The sequence below is a fragment of the Lactuca virosa genome, chromosome 2, assembly GCF_052849685.1.
Source record: "Lactuca virosa cultivar CGN04683 chromosome 2, Lactuca_virosa_CGN04683_v6, whole genome shotgun sequence".
Classification (NCBI taxonomy): domain Eukaryota; kingdom Viridiplantae; phylum Streptophyta; class Magnoliopsida; order Asterales; family Asteraceae; genus Lactuca; species Lactuca virosa.
In genome coordinates, this window is record NC_136427.1 from 29,548,662 (window position 1) to 29,567,648 (window position 18,987).

The 18,987-nt window shown below is 35.2% G+C and overlaps 1 protein-coding gene and 1 pseudogene across 1 annotated transcript; both read left to right on the forward strand.

Moving 5' to 3' along the window:
- Positions 1-6,694: 6,694 nt before the first annotated feature.
- Positions 6,695-7,498, forward strand: LOC145157330 (uncharacterized). Its single transcript, XM_079076389.1, has one exon. It carries the CDS (start codon positions 6,695-6,697, stop codon positions 7,496-7,498), a length of 804 nt encoding a protein of 267 aa, XP_078932515.1.
- A 10,280-nt stretch (positions 7,499-17,778) lies between these two features.
- On the forward strand, positions 17,779-18,962 carry LOC145157331 (putative F-box protein At3g16210; annotated as a pseudogene).
- Positions 18,963-18,987: the final 25 nt, after the last annotated feature.

Sequence of the window (18,987 nt, forward strand, 5' to 3'; positions counted from 1 at the left end):
CCCAACCAAACAAGGACAGGACATAAAGCAAAGATTCACGTATTCTGAGTCTATGACGTCCTAGATACATATAATTTTAATGTATCCACTAAGCAACTATTGACCTATTGATAAAGATCTATTTAGTTCTCAGATATGTAATTACAGTAACACCAAATACCCCTATGGTATTTCATTGTGGTAGTGTTGGTAAGTTTTTAGACTTGTTGCCACATCACAACCATTCTTGGGCATATGCTAATCACTCCTCGGACCAGCATAGTTGATCAGGCTATGCCACTCCCAGGACTGACCATACATCCCCAAGCTTACTTGTGACATTCAACAATCGTAATACTTTTGTTTTTGTCATTGTGACACTGATTTTAGTATGAATGCAGGCACGTATACTTAATTAAATATTTTATTATTTAAAAGTATAAACTCTTGGTCAGAGTATTTTAATCCCATTGTATTTATAGACGGTATATCTTTTATGGGTTGATATACTCAATTCACTATAAACAATGCTCTGATACCAATCTGTCACACCCCAAAACCGAGAACGGCGGAAACGTTCTGGGGTGGAGGACGTCATGTCAAGTATCACAACAATGTAAAGTAGTAAACAAGCAACAACATCATCCATTGCATTAATAGTATAATTTTAATTACAAGTGTGTTCTTTCATAGTATAAACAACATAATGAATACTCGAAATAAAAAGACGAGTCTTGATTTCTCCATCTTCTCTAAACCTTGTATCGGTATTTGTCTATTTGTGACCTGAGAATACAAGTTATTTTGAAAGCGAGTATCAACAATAAAGCTGGTGAATTCATAAGTATTTAAGTGTCATTTCTTATGAAAAGTTGTTGTGAAAGATTCGTAAAAGTTTGAGAAAGCAGCTTTGTATAAGTGTGAAAACCCTAGAAAATCCCATATTTCCTACTAGTAAAAAAAGTAGTCTTCTACCAAGACTCATGTGTTTTGAAAGCATGAACCTCTACGTAAGAGAAAGTTTTACCTTGTACAACTATTATTATTCAAATCTAATCTACCTCATCGATTTTAGGAACGTGACATAAAGTAAAGGAAATAAAGAAGATAATATAATAACAGAGAGTGTATCCTTCTGTATCAGGATATTCACGGCGTGGAAACTCGCCGAACAGTACTACCGTAGCCATCTGCCGATGTGCATTTTCCCTACTGTAGTTAACAGCCCTGGGTGCGGAATGGTAAGTCCCGTAGCGTATACCGTAGCCATCTACCGATGTGCATTTTCCCTACTGTAGTTAACAGCCCTGGGTGCGGAATGGTAAGTCCCGTAGAGTATATAATAGTATCTACTCATATAATATGTAATAGAATCTAACCATATAGGATCTATGTAATTGTATCTATATACAAGTATCCATGTAATAGTATCTCTACGTACAGCACATATGTAATCGTATCTAAGTAAAAGTATCCCTGTAATAGTATCTTTACAAACAGCATGTATTCGTATAGACTCATGAATGAACTGACTCTTGTGTGGATTCCTTGTACTAGGAGTGGCAAGTAGTATCTCCTAACTATACCTATTATAGTTATTAGTAATGTACGAGTATAATCGGAAGTATACCTTTGCTACCCAGAGGTACTGAACTGACGCATGGAACTTTTATGACCATATATGTATACATGATATATAGGCATGCATTTGACAAATAAAAGTATAAAAGAAGTTTTTGTAAGACCTTTGAAAAGTTTGATAACTAAGAAAAGATGACTTGATATCAGTTTATGAAACAATTTGAAAACGGTTTGATAAGACAGTTTAAGTGAAACACAGCTGTAACAGATTTTGAAAGGAAGTATACAGAGTGTAAGACAGTTTGATAAAGAGATTTAAACTAGTAAAAACGTTTTAGAAAACCATTTAAAGTATTATATTTGGTAAAACAGATAAAAGTGTAGTAAATCCTTTTGCATGCGGGTTATGAATCACATCTGTTTGATATGATAACTAGCATGATTCAACTTGTATTCCCCCCCCCCCATAAAAGCATTTAAAAACATTTAAAAGGTTAATTAAGGGGGTATGAACTCACTTGATAGATTGAAGAAGGTGAGACGAAAAACCGGGCAGAACTTGGACAGGAAAAGTTGATTTTCTCGGGATTCTCGGGAGCGTAAATCTTCCTTCGGGGCTTTGGGTATGAAAACCGGGGCTTCGGGATATTCTATGCACGCAAAACGAGGTAAAACGCAAGAAAAAGGAGAGAAAATGAGCAAAATGCCCGGAACCCTCGCAATTCTATTTATAGTGGCTGGAACCCTCGTGTACGCGGGGCGTACTAGCGAGTGTACGCTACGCGTACGCGACGTCATGCATGACCGCATCCTCGGACGAAGCATCGGGGCGACGTGGACCAACCGGAGTCTAGCATCCGAGTACGCTGGGCGTACGAGGGTACGCTGGGCGTAAATCGTCTCGGTGTGTGTGCCACGAACTTGTAAATTCCGTAACTTTCGCATACGAACTCCGATTTTTACGTTCTTTATATCCACGCGAAGGTGAGAAAATACTCTACAACTTTCATTTAGACTTCGTCGGCTAGTTTTTACTTTATTTTTAATAATATTTTATTTAATAGGCCGGGACATGATAATTCCGTTAAAAATACGTAACTTCGTCATCCGATGTCCGTTTTTGTCAGACTTTTCGCCGTTGCACTACTATTGCTGAGATCTTCAATTCTCATTTAGGTTGTTTCGGCTAGAAGTCTCTCGATCTCTATTTCGAGTTTTTAGCTGTCTACTGCTATATCCGGATCTTGGAAAATCATAACTTCCTCATACGAAGTCAGATTTGGGCGTTCTTTTTACGCATGCTCACGGTTTAACGATATCTACGACTTTCGTTCAGACACCTAAGGCTAATAATTATTGTATTGAAACTTCATGTTTTACGTTTATCAGCATTGCCGGTTTTGTCGGGAATCTTAGAATGGTCATAACTCCTTCGTTATAACTCGGATTTTAGGGTTCTTTATATTTTTGGAAACCTTATCATGATATCCATCACATAAGGTACTAAAACGGAGCTTTTTGAACGCTTCATTTTCGATGATATTCTTATTAACTTAAAACAGGTTACGAGGTTCGACTGGAATTCGTTACATTACCTTGAAATTTCAGGTTGTCACACATCCAATTCAGTTTTCATCGCCTTGACCCAATTTTCATCTTTTGTAGCCATGGAATATGATGTGGGTTCATTGACATCTTGTAAGAATAAGAGCTAGTCACAATCATTATAAACATCAGTTAACAAACGGTACCTTTCCGGAGTTTCTCTTCCTGTTGAGTTTGTTAAAGAAGCACACGAACCATCCGAGCTACCTGGTTCCACGGGTGTAGAAAAAGGTTATGGGGTTGACTGCACCTGTTCGTGTGAGTGTGTTTGGATAAAGTCTTCAGTTATGCTTTCAAAGTGCAATGGTGTGGAAGATTGATTTTCTGATTCAACATCGTGCATTGGTGAGTTGTACTCTTCAAGAACAAAAGTAGCTCCTTGGGTAGTCTGGTACTCAACTGTTTCTACCCACGACCAGCATCTATCTTCTTCAAACTTTACATCTCTACTTACATATATTTTTCCGGTATTAGGATCGAGTAATCTATAGGCTTTACTTCCTTGTTCACAACCTAGATGCACCAGTTTTATGCTACGATTATCAAGTTTCTGTAAGTTACTGATTGCAACCCTCGTGTGAGCAATACACCCGAAAACTCTCAAGTGATCCAGGTTGGGCTTTCTTCCTGACCATGCCTCATATGGGGTTATATCTTTGAGTGCCTTTGTTGACACTCGGTTGAGCACGTAGACGACATGTCGTATAGCTTCACCCCATAAGGTTCCCGGAACACTCATGATTTTTAAGATGCTCCTCGCCATTTCAACCACGGTACGGTTTCGTCTCTCCACGACACCATTTTGTTGCGGAGAATATGGTGCTGTGAAATGACGTTTTAGACCAGTTTCTTCACAGTACGTAGTAAATTGCTTCGAGAGGAATTCCCCCCCACGATCAGATCTAAACGTCTTGAGTTTCACTCCGGTTTCATTTTCAACAAGCACACGAAATTTTTTGAAGATACCAAAAGTCTCATCTTTTGTTTTTAGCATATACACCCACATGACATGGCTATAATCATCAACAAGGAGAAAAAAATATTGATTACCAGAAGGCGTGGGTGGTGAGATGGGACCACATAGGTCGCCATGCACAAGCTCAAGTATTCTCTCGGCTCTATAGTTTGCGTATGTTGGGTAAGGTTTTCGTGTTTGCTTCCCGACTAAACATCCTTCACAGAGTTGAGTGGGGTGTTGTAAACCAGTAACCATTTCACTGTCATACATTTGTTTCATAGCGGGGAAGTTTACATGGCCGAGGCGTGCATGCCAAATCCATTCCGGTTTGCTAATACTTCCCATCAAACAAACTGGTTCCACTTCTTTCAAAACTATCGTGTACAACCTGTTCAATGATTATCTTACTTTCATGAGTAACTTACCAGATCTATCGTGAATCCATAAGAAAGAACCAAGCATTAGAATTTTGTCACCATCTTGTGCAAGTTGTCCCAAGCTTATGATATTATTACATAAACTTGGGATATAGTACACCTGTTGTAACAAACGCTGCTCGCCATTTTTACATTGAAACAATATAGACCCCATGCCTTCTATCCGAACCTTTGATCCATCTCCGAATTTCACATATCCCCGAATGGTCTTATCAAGATTTCTAAATTTTTCTTGTTGCCCAGTCATATGATTGCTTGCCTCATTATCCAGGTACCAAATATTGGACCTGTTGGGTTCATCACCTGTAGATTTTAACTTTGGAGCTATATTTTTCTCATTCAATAATACCTCCTCATGCGCTTCAAAGAGTTGTACATTGACATTAACAGTGTCGGCTCGTCATCGTCTTCATCCTTGGTTAGATTTGCCTCCTTGGTTAGATTTGCCTCCTAATTTCTTTCACGCCTTGGATTTTTACACTCCGAGGCATAATGACCGATATCTTGACAGTTGTAGCATTGTACCATACTTTTATCACGAGCACCAAATGAATTTCGACCTCCTCCTGGGTTATGGTGGACACCACCGCCCCTCCGACCTCCTCGGTTATTGTTACCGCCTGATCTTCCACTGCCACGACCACGAGATTCTAGCCACTCCTGATATGTTAGTAATAACTCATGTCCATCCTCACCTTGTTTCTTAGATCTATCAAGCCACTCCTGATGAGTTAGCAACAACTTCTTCTCATCATTATCACTCTGACCGCGTACCCGCTCTTCATGCGCTTTCAATCTCCCGATTACTTCTTCGACGATCATTATTTCCATGTCTGCGAATTGCTCAATCGTTGAGGCAATCTGCACAAACTTAGACGGAACTGCCCGTAATAGCTTCTTTACCACGTAGGCTTCCTCAACCTTATCTCCCAAGGCTCGAATATTACTAACTATGTTGGTGATTTTTGCCGAAAAATCATCCACAGTTTCTGTCTCCTTCATAGTCAAAATCTCGAACTCCGCCTTTAAGGTTTGAACCTTAGCTGTCTTCACACGATCAGCACCCATTTAAATTGTTTTGAGGGTGTCCCAAGTCTCCTTCGATGTCTGCTTCTCTGCTAACTACAGGACCATGTCTTCGGGAATGGATTGGTAGATGGCAGCCATTGCCATCTTATCTTTCTTCACACCAACAGGGTTCTGGGGGTTCTTAGGTTCAATTGCTTCCCATACTTCTTGGGCTTGCATAAAAACCTTCATCTTTATTGCCCAAACTGCATAGTTGCTTCTCGTCAACATCGGGTAATGGATTCCATATGAGCCGTCTTTTTTCTGTCCATCCATGTCGTTGATGTTGCTTAGTAACCTGGTATTGCTCTGATACCAAGTGTAAATCAGAACCCTGTGTTTCTTTCTGCAGAAACACTAAACACAAGAGATAGAACAAACAGTGGAAGAGATGAATACAATGGAGAATGGTATTTTGGGAAATTTTTCTGCTGGGGTTTTTATTAACTCTTCAAAATAAAAAAAACACACACACGTAAACATCTAAATAACTCCTATTTATACTAGAAACAAAGAACTAACTAACTAGGTTTATCTGCTACCAAATTTGCAGGAAAAGATAATGACTCAAAATTCAAATCAAAATGGATATGAGTTTCAAACTTCTGGATTATTCCAACATATATAACCCCCTACAAATTCACATACTGAACAACCTCCAGAAACCAAAATGTCAGACTACTTGTCTTTTGAACTTCAAGTGGAAATCATTAAAAGACTTCCAGTTAAGCCATTGCTTCAATTTAGATCTGTCTCAAAACGATGGAAGACTTTGATGGACAGTTCTAAGTTTATTGTTGTTCAAACCGCTGGCCAGACTCAGTTAAACCATCTTCTTGTATGGTATGAAGATTGCTATGTAGATCTTGGAAAGACTGGGAAAACAATTGTTTCATTTGTTAATGATGAAACTTTAGAGTCAATTTTTACTCGCCAGGAGATTGATCCGACTACTCTTGGGCTTGCTAAACATTACAAGGATTTACGAGTGGTTGGCAGCTCTAAGTGATTGTTGTGCTTGTACGATTTTGAGCGAGATCATTCTTGTTATAAATCTGCAACAGCGATGGTTGTTCTTTGGAATCATTCTATTAGAAAATCCATTGGTGTTGTTGTTCCTCGTGTGTCAGGGTGGGGATTTCGTCATATTGTTCTTGGTTTTGGGGTTTGTCCTATCACCAGTGACCCTATGATTGTCAAGATTACAATTGTTAGCATGGAAATGAGAAATAGTATTGGCGTCCATTGGGCAGTTGAAGTTTATACATTAAGCACAGGTTGTTGGAGAATTCCTACGAGCAAACTGCCTGATAAACCGGTTACAGTTAGATGGAATCCGGTTGTTATAGATAAGTTTATTTATTGGTTTGCTTTTCATGGGATTGAGGAATTTGTTAAATATGGGGTAGATGCAAATAAGCTGATTTTGTCATTTGATATGACTACTCAAGAATTTACTCTGATAGACTTACCAAACTGTTTTGCACATCAATCTTCTATCGAATTTTCCATTTCTAAGTTAAAGGGGTCACTTGTGCTGCTTGAATACAGTACAAACAATGAGAAACAAGACTGTGTCATATGGGTGATGAATAATGGTGTTCCGAACTTGTTTTCAAAGTTGTTTGCCATTAACGCACCATATGCATCTATAAAGATTTTGGGATTTATGAAGAATGGTGGTCCCATGATGGAAACACAAGATGAATTTGGAGAACCAGCTGCATTTGTATTCTATGATCTTTGTTCAAAAGACTTCAATCATACTGCTATTTACGCAAAAGGTGGTTCATTTTTTGTTGACTCATACATGGAAACCCTGCTTTTGCTTGATTACCCAGATTCTAGTGTTTTTTCTATCACTAGCTGAAGACAAGCCGGTGGCTGCATTGAAAAAGCTGGAGCAAATAAGCAATCCGTTTATGAGCAGCCAAGAAAGATAATAGTATTCTATTTCAGGAGGAAGAATCCAAGCTTCTAAACTAGTAGCTAGTAACATTTTTCTTTTTTGGTACCATTTTCTCAGTGTGTTAATGTTGAAGTTAAATTCCAGGTTTTAATTGATCATATGGGTTACCATGCATCGATATGACAATTCTACAATAAATGCAACTTAATATTTTATTTATGATCTTACAGTTCAGAAGTTTATATGCAACTTCATAGTTTGTACCTGTTCGTCAGTTTCTTCCGTTCACAGATCCATCATCCTTTTGTTAACGTACCTTAGGCTATCCATTATGCCCACCACTAACTAATATAGTGGTGGGTGCTACATCTTCACTACTAACCACCACCAAACATATGGGATATCTACCACTAAACAGATCACTCAACCTGATTTTTTTAAATATATTTAAATGAAAAATACATAAAAATCATATTTTTTCTTAAATACTAGTTTTTCATTAGTTTATAACACCAAATTACATTAAATAAAACTACATTAATTAAAATAAGAAAAATAAAAATAACATTAAAAATAAAAGTTATAGTAATTAAAATAAAAAAAATAAAAATAACATTAAAAATTAAAAACCTAAAAATACCAAACTTTTGATTTGTATTTTAAGCAAGATTATTCCATTTTAGTGAATTCTTCAACTTTTGCCAAGCTTTGACATGTCCAAAATGTTTATGATTTGTGTTTTCATATTGCTCCATGGCCAAATTAATCGGATCGATATATGCTTCGTGTACGTTATTTATAACAAAGTTATAAATTTCATTTAACTCAGAACATTTGACCCTCATATCGTGGCACTTCGAGCATATTTCTTCAACATTTCGAATTGCACAACTCATTAAACCATGGAAAACACTTTCAATGCTTGTGCTAATTTCTCTTCTTCTTCTTCTGACCATTTCTTATTTTTAGGATGCATGGTTTTTAAAAGAACAAACAAAAAAAAAGGTATGATGACTAAAGGGAGAAGAAATGTGTGAAAATTAAGAAGATGAGTGGTAATATTTGTAGGTAAATATTGAAGGAAAAAAAAAGAAATTGAAAGTAGTTGTTATAGGAGGTCAAACGAGGTTTAAAGGAAGAAATGAATTGATTGGGTGTTTGAAATCATTGTTCGGAGCACGAAGGGCCACAACCACGAGCCACCACGAGCCACCGGGATGGTGTGCACACTTGTGGTTCGTGGCCACCTAGACCGCGACCTAGTTTGTGGCCAGCATACTGGAAGGTCTTATGCAAATCTTGTAGATGATTGACTGTTGTGATGGTTTTCTCCATTGGGTTTGCTGTAATTTTCTGATAAAAAATCTTTCATATATACATATTTTTGCTCTTAGCGTTGTTGCTAACTTGTTATGTTGATTATAGTAGGTGTAAGACATGTGTACTACACCGGTTTATTAAAATTAAAAGTTTAATATAAAATTCTAAGCATTACATATTCTTTAAACTAATACTTTTATATAAATAAAAATGATATAATGAATAAAGTAACTAATTCAATATATTCTAGCTAGGAGATTTGAAATAGGAAAGAAAGAAAATGGTTGTTGAGCATTTATTCTGGAATTTAATAGAATGATTCACCTTACATATATAAATCGTTAGTAAAATATGGATTTTAAGTTTAAGAAAACGGAAAATACAAGAAAATGACAAGTGGAAAATAATAATTAAAAAAAATCTTAGAAAATGACACATGTCAAATTCAATAAGAACATGACATTTGGCAAAAATGATTTTCATTAATTAGGTTAGATATATATATTTGACTTTTTGCTATAATGCCTCTAGCTCTTTACAGACTCTGTGCCTAAAATAATAAATAGGGAAAATGACACAAACGACCTACGAAGTTTTTAGGTTTAATCTTTTTAATCCCTAAAATATTTTGGTTGCTTTATGGGGGTATAAATTGAGTCATGACCTGCACTTTTAGTCCCTTTCACCTCTAACCACCGGTGCAGATAGCCACATGTAAAATCTTAACACAACTTAACAATAACATGACATTTACTAATTACATGGCAACCTTCTTGGAAAGATAAATTATTTCTTGAAATTTATTCATTTGTTCTTCAACATAACATTCACATATCATCATATTTCCTATTCATCCATTCTCACTGTCGATCTACATATGTATTTATTCTTAATAATCGATTTATCTCAAACATTTTATTATCATCACCGATTTCAGTTGTTGGTTTAATCTATTTAGTGACGACGAATTTTAGGGTTTTTCTTCGTCATCCTGTTCTTCACTCTACCATGTTTGATCCGAAAATAGTGTAGTTGTTCTTGTGTTGTAAAGGTGGATTTAAAATTGAAGGAGTTGCGAGTTTTGTTGGTTTTCGGTAAGATGAAGATGTATCGAAACTGGAAATTTCGGTTGGATAACGATTCAAAATTAAGTGTCATTTTTCATGGGTTTCATCAAGTAACTAATTTTCATAATGATTGTTTCAGATGACAGTTTATGTTTAGGTCATGGCTTTGAATCTAGGTAAATTATCAAATTTGTGTTGTCAATGGGTTTGAATGATATATGGGTTTATAGATATCGACAAGTTGGGGTATGTAGCCTGCACCTTTTTCGAGCTTCCATTTTATTTTGCAAATTTTCGACTTCCATCCAGGATGAACGCAATGCATTATAGGATTGGACCATATGAAATCACTCTGAAACAAGAACCGTGCTTTGAATCTGGGTAAATGATCAAATTTGGGTTGTCAATGGGTTTGAATGATATATGGGTTTACAGATATCGACAAAGTTGGTGTATGTGGCCTGCACCTTTTTCAAGCTTCCATTTTATTTTGAAAATCCTCGATTTCCATCCATGATGAATGCGATGTTGTATGGTTTGAATTATGTAGTGAGGTTTCGAAGTACATTTAGGCTTGGGTAGTGTCGAATGTCGAGGTCATGTATTTCGAATGTACGTATTACATAACGCATTTTAGAGGTCGAAGCGTTAATGTTCAGCTCTTATGTTTTTTTGTACGTGTCTGTATCTCTCTATAAATAGGGAAAGTATAGGGGTCGAGAGTACTTTTTAAGAGCTTGAGTGCTTGTACTCTTTAGTGTTCCTGTACTCTTTCAGACATAATCAAAGTGCCAAATAGGTTCTATGTACATCTTTGATCTTAACGCCTTCAGTTCTTGATTTCATTCATAATACCTAATTCAAACGAACTTCATTTGGTATCAGAGCACGATACTGTCACACCCCCAAACCGGAAGGTCGGAAACGTCGGGGGTGGATGACGTCATGTACAGTATCACAACAATTGAAAAATAGTTATCAAAGCAACAAAAACCATTGTATTGATAACATAGTATTTACATTGTATTCAAAACATCAATTGTTTAACATTAATACTACAACAAAAGATAAGACGAGATACTTCGATACTCCGTCTTCGAAATGCCCGAGATAGTACATGTCTACTAACTTTCCTGAGAATACAAGTGTTTTGAAAAAGTGTGTCAACATTTAAGTTGGTGAGCTCATAAGTATTTTGTTGGAAAAGTGTGTTCTTTGTTATTGAAAACGTTAATGTGCTCTTCCTGAAAATCCAGTATTTTCTTAGTAAATAAGTCATAGTCTTAGTACTTTTATACCAAAAAGTATAAGTTTCGTTTGTTTATAGTTTGTGATTCGAGGTTTTGATTCAAGTAATTGGTCTGAACCGTACTGTTACCTCTTATGATTGCTTAGTGTATGCAAATTATATATAATTAAAATCGAACGAACAGTCGATTGGGTGATTATGCCCTAATCCCACAACCAAACAAGGAATAGGAAGAAAGACAGAATTCACACATTCCACTGCCTCTCGGATCTTCATTGTATATAACCCTAACATAAACATAAAGTAATCATAGACTTTAGCAAAAAGAATACTCGATATGTGTTTTTTCTGAAATCCTATTTGTAACATATTAGTAAATAATATAATGTATTTCTTTTCGTGTAACTGTGTGTAAGTCTAGAAATTTTATACTTGCAAATAATGTAATATTGTTTTATTATTTAAATAAAACCCTTGAAAATATATTTGCCCTGAAATCCAAATGTAAAGTTAATATTCAAATAAAATTATTTGAAAATATATTAATCATAAATATGTCGTTGTTTTCTCCTTGTGAGTTCTTATAACCATACTAACCCGGTTGGCCTGATCGTGACGTTCTTCAGGCATCGAAATGTTAATGACATTTGTCACCCCAAGCCTGCCGGCCTGACTTTCGCTAACAGTCGAGGTGTGGGATTGTCAGTCCAAAATAGATCTATACACAAATATCTCGCTCTCCCTACAAGAGATTCTGGTTACAAGGTAAGACTTTTACCAGTACTTAGATAAGTACACGAAGACGTCTCACAAATTGCTTCAATGTTTTTACGAGTAACAACTGAAAATCCTTTTAGTTTATAACATGTAACTTTGTAAAAATAGTTCGTTTATTCCATAAACTATAGCTATTATAGTTTATAAGTTTGTTTCCGTGTTGTAACTTGAACTTTGTAAATTGGTATCTTTGTTCCATAAACTATACCTATTATAGTTTATAAGTTTGTTTCCATGTTGTGACGTGAACTTTGTAAAATAGTATATTTGTTCCATAAACTATACCTATTATAGTTTATAAGTTTTTTTTCGTGTTGTGGCCAGAACTTGGTAAAATAGTATATTTGTTCCATAAACTATACATATTATAGTTTATAGGTTTGTTTTCGTGTTGTGTGAAAATCGTTGCATCTTAACATGTTCCGTAAACTATATTTATATAGTTTATCATAGGACTCAAGTTATACTTAATAACTGTATATATATATATATATATATATATATATATATATATATATATATATATATATATATATATATATATATATATTTAGTTGAATAAAACGAAATCTCTTGTATATGTTTATCGTATCGTTATGTTTTACCAAAACTTTGCCCGTAGTAATACATGAATTTGATAGTAAAATCATTGCATAAAAATAGAAAGATTAACATATTTGGATGTTTGTGTTTTAACGTAAATTTTCTTGTATATTACTTGTATTCCTCCCCCCCCCCCTAAAAAACATAGAAAAGACTTGTAAAAATGTAGGGGTATGAACTCACTTGATAAGGTGGTGATTCGGACAGCACTTCGGTTCAAGAAATGATTTTCCTCGACGAAATCGTGAGTTTTCTGTTGAAAATCAGGCTTTACGCAGGCCGAGTTTCAAACCGAAAAACTCTTTTCTCGGGGACTTCTGGGTGCTCCGGGCTTTCTTCTAGTGTTTGGGAGGTTCCCTAAGCATGGGGGGGGGGGGGGGGGTAGAGTGGTTTAAGAGGGTGTTTAGGGTGAAAGAAGGAGTAGAATGGCAAAACAAACCGGGAGATCTTGCACCCTTTTATAGGTGGTCGAAGCCTCGTAGTACGTGTGGCGTAGTCTCGCAGTACGTGCGGCGTAAGAGACACCCGTCGGACTCTCGGAAGGGGGTACGTGGCTCGCTTCAGACGTGTCTTCTTATGCGAAGGAGGAGCGAATAGGTTTCTGGATCCGGTTGAGTCTACGTGGTCAATCTGAGGCCATGCAACGCGAACGCTGGGCGTAACCCTCTACGCGGGGCGTACCCCTTCAGACCAGCTTCAGAATTTGGACCTTGAACTTCAAAAATTCACGACTTTCACATACAAGCTCCGTTTTCGATGTTCTTTATATCCACGTGTAGGTGAGACCGTACTCTACGACTTTCGTTTAGACTCCGTTGGCTAATTTTAAATTTATTTTTAATGTTATATTTTTAACAGACCAGGATAGGAAAAGTCCGTTAAAAATTCATAACTTCTTCATACGAAGTCAGATTTTGACGTACTATTTATGTACGCTCTCGGTTTAACGTATGTTACAACTTTCGTTTAGGTTGCTAAGGCTAAAAAACATTCGATTGTAAACTCACTTTTTACGTCACACAGCATTGTGTCGGTTCTATCGCGAAACTTCGATAGGTCATAACTTCTTCGTTATAACTCGGATTTCGGTGTTCTTTATATTTCCGGAATCCTTGTCACATCCACTACCACTTTATTTATACAAATCAACTTTATCTAATATTTATTTTTGACGCTTATTTTCATCTTAATTATTTTATATCTTTATTACCTCAAAATGAGTTACAATGGTTGACCTAGACTATTTGTGAATTTACGGGTACATGGTTGTAGTTTGGACATTGGTTGATCTAGAATTTTTCCAATTGTGAAAAATACAATCATTCAATTCAAGTTTTATCATTTTATTTTGCAAAAGTTTTGAGTTGTTCTTTCTGATTCAAAAGATTTTTGCACTTTTGATTAAGAAAACTAGTTTTATTTGAGTGATTTGTTACCTTTCTGCAAATCGTTTGATTGTTTGAGTGTTTTCTGAACAATTTCTGGAAGATTTATCCGATAGGTCTTCTTTTTCTAAAGATTTTCATCAGTTCAGTCTACAACAATGGCGAATTTTAACATGAACACAATGTCTGGTTTTTATCATCTACTTGGATCTTCAACTAAGATTCCAATGCTTTTATCCAGAGTACTACGAACAATGGGCAAATCGCATGGAGGATTACCTCAATGGAATAGACGAGGATCTATGTCACTGTGTTACAAGTGGGAATTATCGTCCAGGGAGGCTAGAACAAATGAGTCAAAGTTGAGTTAACAATAAGAATGATACCTAGTATGGTTCTATTGACTAAGCTTACTGTTTTACTATTTTGTTCACGTGTTTGGAGATCTCCTCAAACAATATCAATTATTGTCCCACCAAATATTGGCTGAAATGTAATAAAAACAAAATTATTTTGAGGGAGATGAAAAGATGTAGACATACAATTAGGATACTTGATGTGGATGCAATCAACAAAGCGATAATACCAATAATCAAAATTCCTGCCTCTGGTTTTGCTTGTTAAGTGATTAATAAACAAATTAATATCTTCACACACAAAATATAATTCAACATTTGAAAGTGACAAACTGATGAAATAACATACACTTACCAGAGAGAGAACTTTGAAAAAACTCACATTTGCAGCCTGTTTGGATTTTCATAGACGAAGTTAGAAAAACCTTAACATGACTTTCACTTAGGAATTATGTCAAATAATTGGGATGTAAATTGGAAGTGGAAAGAAACAATAAATTACCAACAATGCATCTCCAAGCTCAAGATCATTTTGCTTACCATTTGTCAATGGATCGTTTCTCATCAAACCCTAAAGTTAATCACCAAAACAAAGAGCATAAACCCACATAAATTCGTAATAAGAAACTTCCCCAATAAATAATACATATCTAAAATCATATGCATACGAATCTAGAAATGGACAAATATAAACACACATTATACCTAAAAAATTTATTTCAATGAAGTAACCATAACAATATAGAATGATTCAGAAGAGTCGTTGAATTTTAGTTCAAAAGGGTACAAAAATCAAAGTTGGATATACTAATGTAGAGCTCATGGAAACTTGCATTCCTATTTAGTTTATTATGGAATATGCAACTAAGGAGCATACATCAAACCAATGAAAACATATTACTCCCTCCGTCCCAAAGTAATTGTCCACTTTTGACTTTTAAAGTCTTTTTTTAACTTTGACCTAAAATATTTTTATTTGTGTTATATATTACTTAATGAAACTTATACAATGAAAAAAAATTAAAATACAATCCATTCATATATTTTGCATCAAGTATTATCAATAAAAAAGAAAAATATTTAAGGTCAAAGTTGAAGAATAAAGACTTTAAAAGTCAAATGTGGACAATTAATTTGGGACAGAGGTAGTAATATTTATAGAAAGAGTGCTTCTAATCATCATTTATTGAGAAGACGACTATATGGCAATAAGGAAATGCCATGGCCAATTGCTGGCATTTTATGAGATTGAAAGCCAAATTAGATGAATGAATGAATGATAAGTCTGTGGGAAGAACCTAAAAACTTTTGTGGGATATGATATGATGAAATCTGTGTTTTTGGAGATGTATGCATGACAAACAATGAATGGGAGGATTGCTTGATTGAATCTCCATCCTCATGCTTATCATATGAGGTATTATTGTGTGTCTCTATCTAATGAAGAAGTACCTTTAAAGCTTGACGGCGAGGAGAAAAAAATTGGAATAGACACTTGAGAAATAACTGGAGGGAAGCTCAGAAACACCAGTCAAAGCTACATTTTACTACAGAACCTGTTGAATTGAAGACAAACATAGTTAAAGCAACATTTGACTACAGAACCTGTTGAATTGGAGACAAACATTCAAGAGATGAAGGAAAATGTCAAGTTAGAAAATGAGATTCATGAATCATAAATAGAGGTTTTAGTTACATGATGCAATCGTTTCAAGGTGATTCGTGTATGTAATGTTGAGGTATAAGAGGGATGATGATTAAAACAGAAATAAGGGGAAATTAAACCCTAACGTAATATATTGTGTAACTGAACTAAACCCATCCTAATATATGACTAAAGAAAAGAAAATCAAGAGATTTACCTGAATCGGAAGTTAATGAAAACTACTTTTAGGTTTTATGGAGGTTGCTGGAATCAAAAGCAACAATGGTGAGTTGTTTGGTCATCTGTTTGAACGGAGATGGTGATCTTAGGTAAACAGGGCGTAGGAACTTACTCTAGAGTGATAAACCAGATTTGGGAGGGAAGGAAACTTATAGCAATTTCGTGAAATTGGAATTGGTTTGTGCTAATTTCAGCCAGAGATCGGTGATCGTAAAACAAAAACGTGCGTACCCCAAATATAATTTTCGTTGGCGATCTCTCACTAAACGCATACCACATGGAAAAAATCGACAATTTCTCTGTCTGTCGCTAAACCCTCGCTGAAATGCTTTCATTTTCGACCGATTACCAAGGGATTGGGGTGCATCGATAAACAGTTGCAAGATCCGTAGTCGATCCCTCGATAAATCTTGGCTAATATGAAATATTTTGAATAAATAAAGTAAATATCTAAAATATCTCAGATCTTTTGTAAATCCCTAGCTATAAGCCTAAAACTTTGCTACAAAATTTATCCATCGCTAAATCAGTCACTGAAGCTCAAGTTTCTAGTAGTGAATGTTGGGAAATAGTATTAACAAAGTGATACATACCAATGATATTGTTTTGTTAATAAATCAATAAATAAATAAATAAATAATACGGTCATAAACGGCCTAAGTTAACTTGTGAACATATACCAAACATAATACACACAGAATATTTTTAAATAATTTTATCCTCTCTAATAAGTGAAGTTTTTTTTTTGCCACTTGTCACACTCTCATTCAATTTGCCAAATGTCATTTTGTAGTTATTTTGAATTAATTTATTTTCGACATGTCATTTTATGAGTTTTTCTATTTTATTAAATTGTACATAACATTTTAATATAATAATTGCAATAAATGTAGTAATAAATTGATATCAATTTCATTAATGAATATACTTTTTAATTTCAAAATTTTTAAAATTAAAGCTTAGTAATTTCTTTTATTTATTTAAATTATTTGTTTAAATTTAAAAATAAAAAACATTTCTATTATAATAACTCATTAATTTATTATTTTCTTATAAATTTAAAGTTATCAAATATTTTCATCTTTATATTCAATTTTTATTTTATTTTAATTTATTTTATTTTTTTTAAATTATATGGGCCTCACAAGTATTTATAATACTACTATTTTGAAACATATGATTTTTAATAAATTATACATAAATAATCTATTTTGAGAACATTACACAATTTACATAAAGAGTTAATGATGAATATATAAACTTAAAACTATATGCAAATATAAACTTTTTTTTTAACATAGAAACCACTTCACGATCATTACCATATAAATATGAGCTTGAATACGAAAAACAATCACATGCACCATTCATTTAAACATTTTACAAAAATAACGCCCACTTTCCAAGTAAACGGTTTCGGAAGGAAAGAAATCTCAATTCCAGACAAATCATATAATCATCACTCCCGCCACCTGGAAAACGTTGCCGCGCTCCATTATTCAAAAAAAGATATCCTTAAATCATCCATTGCTGCTTGTCTGTCTCTCCATTCATATAACCCCTAGAAATTCAACTCCCTAACCATCTCCCAAAATCAAAATGTCAGACAACATACCTTACGAAATTCAAGCAGAAATCATCAAAAGACTTCCTGTGAAGTCACTGGTTCAATTCAGATCCGTCTCCAAACAATGGAAGTCTTTGATCGACAGCAGTGAGTTTCTTGCTGCTTACAATATCTACCACAATCAGCCTCAGCGTTTAATCGTATGGTATGAATATCCAGTAGACACCGAGGAAAAGTATGTTTCATTTGTTGATGATGAAACTTTCGCCAAACAAGGGTTCGCTGTGAGTCTTCCTGTTCTCGCTAAAGTACTTAGCGACTCACGTGTGGTTGGTAGCTCTCAAGGATTGTTGTGCTTGTATGGCTATTATCGAGTTCCAGGTCATTCTCGTCACAACTCTGTAAGACAGATGGCTGTTCTTTGGAATCCTTCAATCAGAAAATCAGTTGGTGTAGCTGTGCCTGGTGTGTTACGTTGGGGGCTTGAAACCATTCTTGGATTCGGGGTTTGTCCTATCAGAAGCGACCCTATGATTGTGAAGATTACACAGGTTAATCTAAACTGGGAAATTAGAAGTAGGGCTAGCGTCCCTTGGGTGGTTGAAGTTTTCTCATTGAGTAAAGGTAGTTGGAGAATTCTTTCTAGTAATCTGCCTAATAAGTCGATGAAAGTTACATGGTCTGAGGTAGTTATAGACAGGTTTATTTTTTGGTTTGCTTTTGACAAGTTGGTTGCTGCTGATGGTGGTTTTTCCACAAAAAATATGATAATGTCATTTGATATGACTACTGAAGAATTTATAGTGGTAGATCTACCTGAGAATTTAGCAAACCAGTCTTACATGAATTTGTCCATCTCTAAGGTATGGGAGTCTCTAGCTGTTCTTGAATACGCTACAAATGCGATGAATCATGTTTGTAATGTATGGGTGATGATCATGGGGTTCAGAATTTGTTTAAAAAGCTATTCACCATTAATGCACCATATGCATCAATAAGGGTACTGGGATTTACGAAAAGTGGTGAACCTATGATGGAAGTGAAAGATTATTACAAAGAAGCAGCTGCACTTGTTGTCTATCAACCCAGCTTGGGATACATCAATAATATTGGGATTAGTGGAAATTATGGTTCATTCTTCGTTGGCTATTACATGGAAACCCTACTTCTGCTTGATCAGGCAGATTGTAGTGTTTATTCTAACATTCACAACTAACCCTGGCGGCCAGAGATTGCAAGAT

Bases quoted from the DNA above. Each gene is read 5' to 3' on its own strand.
- LOC145157330 (XM_079076389.1), top strand. From the start codon at position 6,695: ATGGTTGTTCTTTGGAATCATTCTATTAGAAAATCCATTGGTGTTGTT.